The 13621-nt window shown below is 39.4% G+C and overlaps 2 protein-coding genes across 5 annotated transcripts; one reads left to right on the forward strand and one right to left on the reverse strand.

The window, feature by feature from the left end:
* On the forward strand, nucleotides 1-2223 carry LOC149383569 (Mitochondrial import inner membrane translocase subunit Tim17/Tim22/Tim23 family protein). 3 transcript variants are annotated; one of them, XM_089628137.1, is made up of 6 exons: nucleotides 1-147; nucleotides 303-367; nucleotides 855-959; nucleotides 1110-1365; nucleotides 1453-1530; nucleotides 1817-2223. In XM_089628137.1, exons 2-6 carry the CDS (start codon nucleotides 329-331, stop codon nucleotides 1957-1959), a joined length of 621 nt encoding a protein of 206 aa, XP_089484263.1. In that variant the 5' UTR covers nucleotides 1-147; nucleotides 303-328; the 3' UTR covers nucleotides 1960-2223. The 3 variants fall into 3 exon arrangements, with proteins under 3 accessions (XP_089484263.1, XP_089484262.1, XP_089484264.1); XM_089628136.1 differs by having other exon boundaries at nucleotides 13-197; XM_089628138.1 differs by having other exon boundaries at nucleotides 14-197; nucleotides 1838-2223.
* A 1583-nt stretch (nucleotides 2224-3806) lies between these two features.
* On the reverse strand, nucleotides 3807-7654 carry LOC149383570 (U3 small nucleolar ribonucleoprotein). 2 transcript variants are annotated; one of them, XM_089628988.1, is made up of 13 exons: nucleotides 6913-7654; nucleotides 6771-6829; nucleotides 6594-6687; nucleotides 6393-6503; nucleotides 6141-6278; nucleotides 5828-5896; nucleotides 5694-5735; nucleotides 5441-5509; nucleotides 5297-5368; nucleotides 5116-5169; nucleotides 4848-4989; nucleotides 4641-4703; nucleotides 3807-4001 (listed from the first exon to the last, which is right to left on the reverse strand). In XM_089628988.1, exons 1-13 carry the CDS (start codon nucleotides 7555-7557, stop codon nucleotides 3988-3990), a joined length of 1572 nt encoding a protein of 523 aa, XP_089485114.1. In that variant the 5' UTR covers nucleotides 7558-7654; the 3' UTR covers nucleotides 3807-3987. The 2 variants fall into 2 exon arrangements, with proteins under 2 accessions (XP_089485114.1, XP_089485113.1); XM_089628987.1 differs by having other exon boundaries at nucleotides 3807-4119.
* Nucleotides 7655-13621: the final 5967 nt, after the last annotated feature.

A 13621-nucleotide genomic window follows, 5' to 3' on the forward strand; every position in this document is an offset into this window, starting at 1 on the left:
TTTCTTTTATAGTATTATAATTATTCTCCTACCGTAACAGAGAAAAAGTCGTTTTCTTGTTTTCACGTCGTTTCTCAGCAACCAGCTAAATATTGAGACTAAATACAACGCCGATCATCACCATCACCGTCGCCGACCACATCGCCGGTAATCATTTAATCTCCGACCCTCACGTTCTCGCAGCGACCTAGTAACCTGTATATTCTCCTTAGAATTCAAAAAGAGCATAGTGTATAGAGAATCAAGTTCAGTTCAATCTCAAATCTTCCAAATTTACTGACGTTTGAGTTTGTACTATTCAGAATCTTCAAGCGCACCTGCTCCGACCATGGAAGATTCAGAAATTTCCGAAGAAATCATCTCAGCTGTGAGTATTCATTTATCTATATACCTTCTTTGCTATATGTGATTAGGGCTTTTCCAATTTCTTCATCGACGAATACGAAATGAAGCGAGTCAAATTTTCATGAAATCAGTAGTAGTTTTTTAAGATATTATAATACTGTTTGACAAGCTTGGATTTGGTTCAGGTTGATAACTTTGTATTATGTGATAAAGGCAAAGAGAGTTCCACAATTTTTTTTCTGGATTTGGCTCTCATAGTGCGTGCTATGAATGTGGTCATTGAAATTCAATGCCAAAAGATGCTAATTTTTCATCGCTATGTAACTAGAGTTTCTGGGAAGCATTAATATTAGGGATTATATTGATTTAAGTTTCTTGCATTCTTATCTGTTGTGAAACTGCGTATATGATAACCATTATGATGCCAAATAATGTTCAATGCTTGGTATTTTTGAGTTTGTGTTCATGAAGAGACTGACTAAATTGAACAACTTTTCAATTTCTTCCAGAGTAGTCCGAAAGTGGCCGGAACAGTGAGTTGGGGAGCGGCGACTGTGATAGGAGTTGCTGCAGGGATGTTATACGGCGGTAGCAAAGAAGCCTCTGCTTCGGTTGTAAGTTTGTATCAATATATTACTGCTAAATCATGTCAAGTGTAGGGATAAGATATGTTGGCTTTTGATTTTTATACCCATTCTATATAGGGACCCAGATTTTTGTTGTACCATTTTGCTGGACTTTTTTTTTTCGCGATGTGTTTGCAGAGCAAGGACGCGGAGGTTATGCTGAAACTCGGGAGCACGCCAGACAAGAGAGAACAGTATCGGTTGATGAGGGACGCGATGGAGAAGAGATTCATTCGAGTCACTCAAGGCTCCATTATCGGCGGAGTGAGACTCGGAGTTTTCAGTGCCTCCTTTTGTGGGCTTCAAGAGTTCTTGGCCGAGAAACGGGGCATCCATGACGTTTTCAACGTCGCCGCCGCTGGTTCAGCCACCGCCGCTGCATTTGGCTTGATATGTAAAAAAAAAAGCTATCTTTTACGGTTAATACTTTATACCCTCTTCTTCTCTTAGCTTTACTTATCTTTTTTAGGGTTTTTTTTAGTGCCAGGATCAATTGCTTGGCGAGCGCGGAATATGATGATGGGTTCTATCCTAGGCGCTGCCGTTTGTTTCCCAATCGGTACGCATCTTTTGAGTAGCTATTGTGATATTTAGATAATTGTAGATAGTCAAGGGGTTAATATGGTAATATTATAAGCTGTATTAGTGTTTAAATAGGAGGAGAGAATTACATGAGAAATGTATTGAATCAATTTGTGAAATGTTCTTGAGAAAGAGTTGTGGAGAGCCACGGGTCTCTCGAATTACCCGGAGATTCGATCAAATCCTACCAAATTCATGAGAGTAGCTTAGAGGAATTCTTTTTGCTAATTTCTTATTCGAGAGTATCGGACTGGGTACTCGAGATTTACTGTGTTCTGTGGCAGGTTGGGTTCAATTGAAGCTCGTGGAGAAAGCGAACGAAGGAATTGTGGCTCCACAACCTGGAGATATGACGAGCGGCGTTGGCGCTGCGATCGATAGGCTCGGAGAAAATTTGAGCAAGTGATTATGAAGCACATAATATAGAAAAGAATAAAAAAAAAATAACAAAGGAGAGAGCACATCTTTCATGGCAGGGGTTGTCTACAATCAGTGAGCAACAAGAAATATTTCATACGGCTGAGATTACTTTATTTTGATTTCTTTTTTTCTTTTCTTTTTTTAATTATAGTTTTTCAGTTTTCCGGATGAAAAGTGTGTTAGTATTTAGTCTATTGCAACAATTATCTTCAAAATAACAAGGTATAAGAATGACAGATGATCTTCATTTTCTTCCTTGTCCTCAGTACCATGATTTTATGTCCAATACCCTTTTTCACAAATTTGTTTTGAGCTCCGCCCAAAAAAACTAACAAAAAATATAAGGGAGACACAGTTACGTGTGGGCGCTTATCCAATATCATGTATTTTAATTTTTGAACATCGACGACTATGTTAGCTTAAAGTGCGAGGGATAAAGAGGAAAAACGTTAAATTTGCTTTCTACATCTGTTTTATTCCGCCTAGTGTGACTTCTTTTTATTTCTACTTTATTTTCATGTTGATTTTGGCATATTTAACTTGTCGGTTCTTTTCCGTTTGGCGAAACTCATCCAATTTTCCATTACGAGTAGTCGAGTACAGCCATAAATTTAGTGCAACCGTGAATTGAATTCGTCTAATTTGCGTGTAATTTAGTTTGACACATGAACCATGAATTAGAGAGAGCTTTCAAGGCGAACCCCTCAAAACACCACCATTTCCATTGTTCATATCAAAATTCAGTCAACACCAATAAACTTCACACGACACCTTTTCTTGTTGTATTATGATATTTTTGTCGCCAAACAAATTCGAGTCTCGCATTGAAGAAGTGATATTCACTCGAGTGAATATTAAATTAGTAGCTTCTTACGCGATTGATGATTCATAAAAAAATTTGAAACTTGCGGAGAAAGCGAATGAAGGAATTGTTGGAAAAAAAAAATATGTGCATTGTTTATATCAAAATTCAATCAACACCAATAAACTTCATACGATACCGTTTCTTGTTTTATTGTAATATAAAAAATTTAGCGATATAAGCCACATAAATATAAGTGTCTGCGTTTTAACCAACATTTTGTAAATATTTCGTAAATAACCAACGGATAATATACCGTCAACGGAATGTAGTACAAACAAGGAGAAAAAAACTTTTGTAAATATTTCGTAAATAGTCATATCTAATAAAAATTTACTCTGTGTTTTTTTTTTTTTTTTGATAGCGTAGATTTACGTGACTATTTACTAAAAAAAATTAACAAAATGTTGACTATTTCAAATTTTCTAATGTTTCATAAGGTTAGATAGCCCATGTAATATTCTTGTCGCCAACAAATTTGAGTCTCGCATGGAAGAAGTGATATTCACTCAAGTGAATTTTAAATTAGTAATATCTTACGCGATTGATGATTCATAAAAAAATTCGAAACTTGCAGAGAAAGCAAACGAAGAAAATGTTCGAAAAACTGTGTGCATTATTCATATCAAAATTCAATCAACACCAATAACCTTCGCATGACACCTTTTTTATTGTTGTATTGTGATATCGCCAACAAATTTGAGTCTTTCAAAGTGATATTCACTCGAGTGAATTTAGAAGAAAAAAAAATATGTGCATCTTTCGCTTTCCGAACTAAAATCCTCCTCAGAGAGTTTCACGTTACTTGAACTCTTCCTATTCTAGTTCAATCAAGCGAGATTGTTCTATTTAAAACTGTGAAGATCTGAAATGTTTTTCTTGGTTTTATTAGAAATTATTTTTCAAGAGAAGCATTGTATTTCAACAAAGATATCGGCAAAAATAGAAAATATTTTTAAAATGACTAACACTTTCGGCCACCAGCATTACCGTTGCTGAATAAAATAAAATTATATTTTGCTATATCAAAATTTCAATCTCAAATTCTAGAGAACAATATGATCCAACAATGTTTTTAACTCCCACATCATGTCAAGTTGCGCGTCCCTAAGGTCTCCGAACCATCGCGAACAATCAAACACCTCTTTTAGCTTAAGCAAGCATGCCTGTGAAACTCAGGCCAGTTCAGATGTACACTTTTCTCATCACTTTTCATTGCTTCTCAATGTCAAAAATGGTGCTTGGCTTGAGTAAAAGGTTGTCTTTCTTATTTTGCCACCTCATCTATAATTAGTTTCAACAATATTCAATCAACACAACACTAGAAAACGAAGAAAAGCTAAAGACAAATTACGTTTTTTAGCGCTAGTAGTCCATGAACTATTACCATTTTGGTCCATAAACTATATTTTTTTTAGCAAAATAGTCCTTAAACTACTGATTTTTAAGTATTTTTGTCTTTTTTTCTAAAGGAAAAAAAAAATGAAATTTTCTTTATGGGATTCAGCTCTTAAATAACTGAAAACATTCACAAACTTAACCAAGATACTAAATTTTGACTATGTAACTTAAATTTTGATGCTAAAAACACTAAATAAAAATTGAAAATGATTTTAATGTTTTGGGGTAAGATTTTGTTTAATTAAAATGATTAAGTTGTTCAAATTTGTTTTGGTATTGAGCTTTATTAAAAAAAAAAAATCAAATGCAACAAAATAAGTAGTTTAAAGACTCTTTTGCTCCAAAAACAAAAATATAAATAAAAGAAATGGACTATGCAATTGTCAAGCAAGTCAAAGGTTTACCATCATCTTTGTTTTTCAACTTGCTCTCTCGTGGCTTATTTGCTGTCCTCTTTGCCTGCTCAGCTGTATTTTTTAAAATAATTACAAGTTAGCACAACATAAATTTTAAGGGGAACATTTTAAGCAACATACCGACAATCAAGCTTTAAAAAATGTCTCGTAACTTAGGATACAAAAGAGAGTAATTTATTTCGTCCAATCACGAACCTTTGAATTTCTTTTTCTTGTTAGCTCGTCTCATCTTTCTCTCTGCCTTTGTGAGTTCTGTCTCATCTTTGATATCACCTTTTCCAGCAAACACTTCTTGTGGAGCCAACATCGCTGCATCAGAGACTAGCATCGGAGCAACCTAACCACGGAAAACATATATGTCGCATGTTTTATTCTTCCGTTTATAATCTAAGAACACCGCTTAAATAATAGTAAAAAAATAAAAATAAAAAACAAACAAACAAACAAACAAACAAAACTTAACCTCTTCCATGGCCAGGGCAGGGACATTTTCAGGTAAACACATATCCTCAATGATCTATACAAAAATAACAAAACCCAAATTGAAAATTAGTAAAGAAGATGTCAGTGACAAACAAAGAAGCCCAGAGTAATACAACAGAAAGCTGATCAATGATGTTTTTTATTATGTAAGAAAAACATACAGGTTTCGGAGTATAGTGGAAATGAGAAAGTGCATCCAATTTCAAGCAGAGCTTCTTCCAAAGTGCGGTGGTCTGATGAAAATATACAGTGAGAAGGGTTGATCATATCTGATAAATGACAGGAAAAATTATAAGTCTGATTACCTCTTTCTTCGCCTCGTCATCGAATGACGATGCGACATAATCTGTGTTCGTCGTTTGAACATAGTCTTCCTGCAGAAAATAAAAATAACATCATAAACGATGGTGTGATAATAAAATCTTCTTCTATAAGTAATTGCAATATTTCATCAAATACTTCTCATCTCAAAGATTGAAAGAACCACGAAAAAATAGTTCAAATAGGGATGCGGAAACATGAACAAATCAAATTATGAGAATATGACAGATCGCTGACCTCATAAATTTCAGCTAAACCCTTCTTGCTCTTGTTCTCATCCTGCATAATTCAAGTTTATTAAAAGTTAATCCTTGAACTTTAGAGCAAATATGTTAAGAAGCCAAATTCTAGTTTCAGAGAACAAGGCTTACCAACTCTTTAACTTTTCTTGGAGCTTTCGTCGGTAAACCAGCTGGCTTTTGAAGACTATCAAATTGTCCCTACAAATACAAAGTCGACATAACAGTTCAGAAAAAATGGGAATGAAATATGAAAAGCAAATTTCAAACTCTAGGGAGAACCATAAAGGCCAAAAAACAAGAATATAAAAAATTTAAATAATAAAAAAATAAAGGCAACTAAAATCGAGCAGCAAAACACTAAAATATAACTTGTGAATTAGAGCAATAAAAATTTACAAAATCAATATATTAAGGCACAAATATTAAATCTGAAACAGGTTACCTCCAAAATTCTACTTGTGATCAAATCTTCAAGTGAAGCTGTAGACTCCTCTGTCGTCATAGGCTGACGTGTCACATTATGCTCAAACTGTAAATCAGCTTCTAATGCACTATTCTTCGGCCTTTTTGCAGCTGATACCTGTTGGAAAAAAAAAGAAAAAAAAAAAGAGAGAGAGAGAGAGAGAGAGATTAGCAGATAGACAAATTTCTGAAAGAGTTTAATAGCCATGATATAATCCTTACTAAAGCTCACCTCTCCTTGCATTGTCCAATCTTTCACACCCAAATTTTCCTGTTCCATTTGCTCTATCTTCGACTTCAGTTTCTTTCGCTCCTTTTCATGGGTCGAAAGAATCCTTCCGGTCTGCAAACACAAAGTTTTGAAACAACATATAAAAATTCTTTCGATATAGTCCCATTTCCATAATCTTAGTATTCCATCATTTTGAATTACCTCGTCGTCTGACCCACAGCCATCTGAGTAGCCACTATCCTTGGATTTCCTTTTGGAAGGCTTTTTATTTTTGGTGCCGAAGAAATCGTCGTATCTGAACCCGAATTTATACATTGAACTAGTTGCATAGGCAATAAGAACAGTTAAACAGAGACAATCAAAGCAGAAATTAATTACCTTGCATTGCCTAGCTTGTCATCCTCATCGTCGTCATCTTCATCGGCAAAAAGCCCCAACTTTACACAGCAACAAAAAAATAAAAGTTCTATTAGCGACCGAATAAATAAATTAAAAATCTCCCTCGAACCTCAAAGGCTACCTCTTCTTCTTCATCAGCTTCATCGCTTTCTTCTTCATCGGTTTCTTCTTGTTTGCGCACTTTGGTCTTCTTAGCCTTTTTTTCTTTCTTCTCCAAAGCGAGTTCACGCGCTTCGTCCTCATCCATAAACTCCTCCAAATCCTTGATCTTCAGAAACTGATCCTCGAACTCAGCGCCACTGTCATAATCTACACCTTCCTCTTCCTCATCGTCTTTCTCATTCGCTGTATCTTTACCTTCTTCTTCTTCGTCTTCTTCTTCTTCTTCTTCTTCATCCTCATCTTCCTCGTCTTCATCTTCGTCAAGTTCATCGTCGTCCGTATCAACCTTCTCATCTTCTTCTTCCTCGTGAACCCTAAGCATCTTAATGTCCTCGGGATTCTTCTCGAGCCGCCTCAGCTCGCGGCGTAGACTCGGGACGAGATGCTTAGACTGGACTTCGATCTGATGCCATATTTGCTCGGCGTCGAAACCTTCCGTCAAGAGCTTGTCGAGCGGAGCTTTCCGGGCGTATGGCCTGAGCTTCGAAAAGAGGTGCCGTGACGCCGCTCGGGCCAGCTCAGAGAGTTCGGGGTTCGGAGCCAGCCACTGCGTCGGGTCGGTGGATCTCAGGCGGCGCAGAGCTTCCTCGTCGGAGTTCGCCATGGCTAGGGCTCCCGAGGAAGAAAATCAGGAAAGGGAATTCCGGGGGTTAGGGTTTTAGGGGCTTTAGACAAAAGGTTTTGGACACAAATGTGCTCTTTTTAATAATGCTGGACCGTTATTATACCTATTTTATGCTGTTTGATATTCTTATGAAAAAAAAAAAAAAAAAAAAAACGTTCTATGAAAACGACAATTTATCACAAAAACGACAATGTTGGGATGTGAGAGGAGTAAGGTTTGAAATTCTTGGGAAATCGGACGGAAATTGGTCCGGAATCTGTTTTTTTCAACGTATCGGCACCGGAATGAAAAAACCGGAGTTTTCCGTCAAATCCGAGAAGTCCGGACCGAGAACCAAACCGGATTCTGGTTCGCAAATTCCGGTCCAGTTCAGTCTATTTTATAAAAAAAAATCAAGTTATAAAATCCGGAAATAACCCCAAATATTTCATTTTTGACGAGAAGTTAACCTAAAATTTTTCGCCTCGTTCAAATTGTTTTTTCACGCGATTCTGGTGCTTTCCGGGGAAATTGTCCACTTTCCAGTACTCCGAAGACCAAATTTCACGTCATCCCGACGGAAATCTCTCTTGGGTTGAAGTATTGCTCAGATCTCGAAGGTTTACTAATTTTTATGAGTTTTAGTATTTCTTTGAAATTTCTTGTTAATTTTTTATGATTAAGTTTAAATTCATTGTTTTTAACATCATTTATTCTAGTAATTATTATGAGTTTGTGTTCATTTTTTCCAAATTTTTTTGTTTAATCCGAAAATAGGTTGATGTTAGTGGTTTTTTTTTTTAATTTCTTGTTAGTTTTCGATGATTAAGTTTAAAATCATATTTTTACACTTTATTATTGATTTATTCTGAATTTGTGTTGAATTATTTTCAATGTTTTTTAGATGCGAAAATATGTTAGATTTGGTGATTGTTAGGTGAATTACGATCAGTGATGAAGAGGTCACGGCTCGGACAGAATGGGAGGACCGGATGCAATCAGGTCTCGATAGTGGTACTTTCGTGCATGTGCTCATTACATGAGTTGGTATGATTATTGTATGACTGTTACCCAAGAGTGCTTTCCAGGGTAGTCTTTTTATTCCGCTTATGTTGAAGTTAAACTATGGTATTTGATGGATTGTGTTTAACTTTTTCATATTAGTTTGTATTGTGTTATGACTTTATTTTGAACTACTCGAATTATGCCTTGTAATGTATTGAAAACATTGTAGACTATTTTCTGATTTTATCCTATGTACTGTATAAATTTTTATGCATATTTTTTCACTGGACTCCTCTCGGTAAATACAGTATTTGACGGTATTCCTCAACGGTAACGGTAACTTCAACGGTACAGTTTACCATTTCATTTTCTACATTCCACGTTATTCATCTGGCGTACCAGCGGTTACCAGTAAATTCTGAACCCTAGAACGGTAACAGTAACGGTATTTCGATCCTTGATAGAGGACTAAAGGGCGTGCCAAATACGCGATGCACACTTTGTAGGAAATCTCCGGTATACGACAAAGTTTTGTCTTGGAATTTTTATTTTTTATTTTTTTCATTTTTTGTGTGAAAATTATACGTGGTAGTGGATTTTTGAATGTTATCGTGAAAATAGCATTCATAATCATTTTACATTCAAGGTACTTGTGTGTCTGGTGAAGTGTCAATTTTACTCCTTAAGGATTAGGTGATAAAATGTTTTTTTATATATTTTTTATGTCTACCTCGCTCAGACTGTCAAGCTCCATCAATAGGTCGGGTAAAACTGCGAGCGACATATCGTTTTCTCTGTCAAAATTTAGGAATAAATTTATGAATAATAAGTTGAAAAATAAAAAAATAATGGGGACATAAATACTTGGGCTATTTTGCTAACTAGCCAAATCAACCTATTAATATTAAGAGAATAGCCAAAGTTTCAATTAATTAAGGGAATAGCCCAACTAATCTAAACTACCTAAATTACCCTTTCACACAACTCTCTCTCTCTCTCTCTCTCTCTCTCTCTCTCTCTCTCTCTCTCTCTCTCTCTCTCTCTCTCTCTCTCTCATCTAATTAAACTTTCTTCCATGGCGACGCCGACGAAAGAGCCCAAAGCCGCCAAAAATCTTCTGGTTTCGTTCTCGAAGCGGCGGACAGCTCTGATCCAAAAGGCGACGCTGAGACGGCGGTGTTGGTGGTGTCTCAGTCCGGCAACACATTCTCGTTCGGCCACTCCTCCGTCGACCAAGTTCTCCGCCGCTACGCCAACGCTGCCACAACCACGCCGCCGGAGAAGAACGATTCCGCCGCCGGATGGAAGAGGAAAGCGGCAGAGGGTTTGGCTCCTCCACTGCCTTGCTTTCACGATCAAACCTGAGGTCTCAGAAGTCGACGGCGAAGCAAAGCCCTAAACCTAACCCTAACCTCGGGTTCGCTGGAGGTGGAGAAGAAGAAACAATTCGTGAATCGGTTAATTAATTAACCTACTGGAGTGAGTTACGTTAATTAATTAACTGATTCGTGAATGATTTGAAATTCACAAAAAATTTGCAAAAATCATAACTTAAGTCAATTGATATTCAAAGCATTCAATTAATTAACCTAATTCCGAATTCAATCATTTAGTAAATTAACTTTACTCACAAAAAAATCAAAACCTAAACTAATATTCAACCAATAAGTTAATTAATTTACCAAGGGCGTTATGGTCTGAGCCGAAAATATGGGCTATTTGCTTAATAAAATGAAACTTGGGCTATTCCCCCAATAAGAATGACAAACTTGGCTAGTTACAACAAATTTCACTAAATACTTAATGTTTTCATTTTGATACACTCAAATACTTTTTTTTCCGACAGCAAAATACCTTATGTTTACAATCAGTAATACCGTTGGTACGCATCCATTAAGTTCAAATGGAAAAACACTTGGAGGCTAAAATGGTCCGTAACTTTAAAGAAGACTAAGATACTTTTATTATATATTATTTTATGATAATTTTTTTTAAGAAGATTCAGTTGAAGAATACATTCTCTCTCACTCTCTTCTCATATGCACATAACAAAAAAAAAAAATTCAAGCAAATTCTCAACCTATCATCGAGTGTTTCTGAAGATGACTTTCAACGTTGAATACAACTCCACTTCTATGACCAACCTTCGAACAATTGAAGATTTTAATATAATTTTTTTCCATTTATTCTTCCATTTCAAATCCTAGTCAACAAAAACAAACCACCGAATCATAGGAAAAACTTATTTCAATTTGCATAAACGTTCGCACACAAAAATGAAAAAAATTATGTACGTTGGAGATTGTGGCAAAGCTTCAGCTGAAACGTAGCGGAGCGAGTAGGTACTCGCGAGATCCAAGATCTGAAATTCTGAGAGATGGTGGGACGAGAATTCGAACAAGAAGAAAACGAATTTAGGGATTTGAGAATTTGGGGGTTCTTTACAATGGTCTTCGATTGATTGAGTATTAATGTTTAAAGAATTTGAGAGATCTTTCGTCCAACATCTTCATGGCGTGCTCTTCATGATAGTAGCAATAAGTTGTATTAATCTGAGTATCAACGGTCTTTGATCTATTGAGTATCAGTGTTTAAAGAAATTAAAAAAAAATGTCTTTTAATAGATGAAAGTCACGATTGAACCATCCTAACCTTCCCGTGTTTTTCTGTTTAGACTTAACGAGCGAGTACCAATAGTACTACTTGTTATGCCGTCTTTTTCTTATGGTAAAAACGACGCCTCAATTGCAAAAACAACGTTACAATATAAAAGGGCAATTTAGTCAAATGCTAAAAATACGCATGACTAAAAAACCAAAAAACAAGCGTCAACCAAGCATCAACCAAGCGCCAACCAAGCATCAACCAAGCGCCAAGCGCCAACCAAGCATCAACCAAGCGCCAAGCACCAAGCGCCAACCAAGCATCAACCAAGCGTCAAGCACCGATTTTTTTCCCATAAATAGTTCATTTATTCTCAACTCAAAGGGAAAAAAAGGAAAAGGAACGGAGAATCCTCTGAACTTTCAGTTTTTCTTTCAACCCCAGAATTCTCTCAGCCAAATACTCGCCCAACTTCAAAATTATCCCGGATCACAAACAAAGACCGAGAGCCACCTCTCGACGGGAGGAAGAAAAACAAAAATCCAATAATCCACTCACATAGCAAACACATCTGGCCCTGAACTACGTCATGACCTGATCCCGCAAAGCGGGTACGTAGGCAGCTCACGGAGAGCACGGTCACACCCCCCATTCGACCACCAGGTTCGACCCCCAGTTGAGCTCGACCTCCAAACTAGCTCGGCCTCCAGGCGAGCTCGATCACCAGGCGAGCTAGACCCCCCAGGCGAGCTCGACCCCCAGGCAAGCTCGACCTCCGGGCGAGCTCAACCTCCCAGCAGGCCCGACCTCCAGGCGAGCTCGACCCCTCAGGCAAGCTCGACCTCCAGGCAAGCTCGACCTCCGGGCGAGCTCAACCTCCAAGCAGGCCCGACCGCCAGGCAAGCTCGACCTCCGGGCGAGCTCAACCTCCCAGCAGTCCCGACCTCCAGGCGAGCTCGACCCCCCAGGCGAGCTTGACCTCCAGGCAAGCTTGACCTCCGGGCGAGCTCAACCTCCAAGCAGGCCCGACCTCCAGGCGAGCTCGACCTCCAGACAGGCTCGACCTCCAGGCGAGCTAGACCCCCAGACGAGCTCGACCCTCCAGGTGAGCTCGACCTCCAGCCAGGTTCGACCCCCAAGCGAGCTCAACCTCCAGACGAGCTCGACCCTCCAGGCGAGTTCGACCTCCAGGCCAGGAATCAAAGACGAAGAACGCATTCCCGACGAAGAAGAAGGCAAAGCATTGTTTCCCTCTTCACGATTCTAAGATCCTCTGAAGCTCCTGGACGCTTTGGGCTTTATCCCGAACTTCCTTGAGCCCTTTGGACTCTCTAAAAGTAATTTGGGCCGATCCAATACTAGGCACGTGACTATTCCAGGCACGCCACGTGTCCTCAAATGTTAAATCCAAAAAACGGCTTAACATTTTGGCGCTAGAAGGAGGGGGACTCGAAAACAACCACGAGTTCTCCACCAGCAAATCCACCTCCCTCTACGGGACCATCACAAGCCTCCCTGGTAGACCTTCTCTTTTCAACACCAGAAGAATCCTCCACCGAAAGTCTCAAGACCGGAGGACTAATCCGCCAAATCATCATAACCGGAAGATTCCTCTGGCAAAAATATCCTACAAGATGTCCAACCGCGTCGCCGCTTCTGGAAGCAACGCCCCTCAACAGGCGGAGAGCGTAGCACTTCACACACGGGCCCGAACTCAAGCTAGGCACGGTCAAGAAACCTCGCCACCAAGCGTCGTCCCGGCAACAGGCACCGCGCCTCTGCCACACCCAAATACCGCCGACGTTAGAAATCCCGCCCTCGACACTGTCTTCGTCGAACGAGACAGTCGCATGGAGCGCCTCGAGAACAGTCTTTTCCTGCTAGCAAGCGAGTTCGCTAGAGATCGAGAGGAGAGGGTCATGACTTTACACGCCCATGCAAGAGAAGGACACCCGCAAAACGCTAACTCCGGGGGTCAAAAGCGCGAACAAGAGCGAACACTAAATGCGAACATCGAAGGCAGACAAGACGATGACCCTGACCCAAGTATTCGAGACATCGGCCGCCACCACCAGGCAGAACGAAGAGCCGCTCGGGGGCTAGATCAACATGGACCGCAGAACTTAGGCGCCGGCCCACAACGCGTCAGTATCCCTCAGGCCGCCCGCTCCGTCGCAGGAACCGGAGCTGAATCACGAAGGTCTGCTCTTGATAGATTGGGCCAAGGAGAAAAGGTAGCAGATAGCGGAGACGTCAGAAGATCTCCTCCGCCGCGACGTACGGGGTCGCCAGGACGCTTAGGGCCCAACGTAGATCTACGGCGTCACCTCAACGCTCGGTGGGAGACCCCGGGGCGCCAAGCCGTCCCCGAAACAGGCGAACCACAAGAAGTCGCTCCTCCAATTACGGCAACGCCGCCTGCAGCACATATCACTCTGATCGATCAAGCATCGAA

Source organism: Urtica dioica, chromosome 10 (assembly GCF_054948205.1).
Source record: "Urtica dioica subsp. dioica isolate 48M chromosome 10, U.dioica_male_clone48M_v1_H2, whole genome shotgun sequence".
Lineage (NCBI taxonomy): Eukaryota > Viridiplantae > Streptophyta > Magnoliopsida > Rosales > Urticaceae > Urtica > Urtica dioica.

Coding starts and splice junctions, on each gene's coding strand:
- LOC149383569 (XM_089628137.1), top strand. CDS start 329: ATGGAAGATTCAGAAATTTCCGAAGAAATCATCTCAGCT. Junction 1,366..1,452: donor CGCTGCATTTGGCTTGATAT/GTAAAAAAAAAA, acceptor GGTTTTTTTTAG/TGCCAGGATCAATTGCTTGG. Junction 1,531..1,816: donor TGCCGTTTGTTTCCCAATCG/GTACGCATCTTT, acceptor TGGGTACTCGAG/ATTTACTGTGTTCTGTGGCA.
- LOC149383570 (XM_089628987.1), bottom strand. CDS start 7,557: ATGGCGAACTCCGACGAGGAAGCTCTGCGCCGCCTGAGATCCACCGAC. Junction 5,170..5,296: donor TCCACTATACTCCGAAACCT/GTATGTTTTTCT, acceptor ATTTTTGTATAG/ATCATTGAGGATATGTGTTT. Junction 4,704..4,847: donor CAAGAAAAAGAAATTCAAAG/GTTCGTGATTGG, acceptor TAAAAAATACAG/CTGAGCAGGCAAAGAGGACA.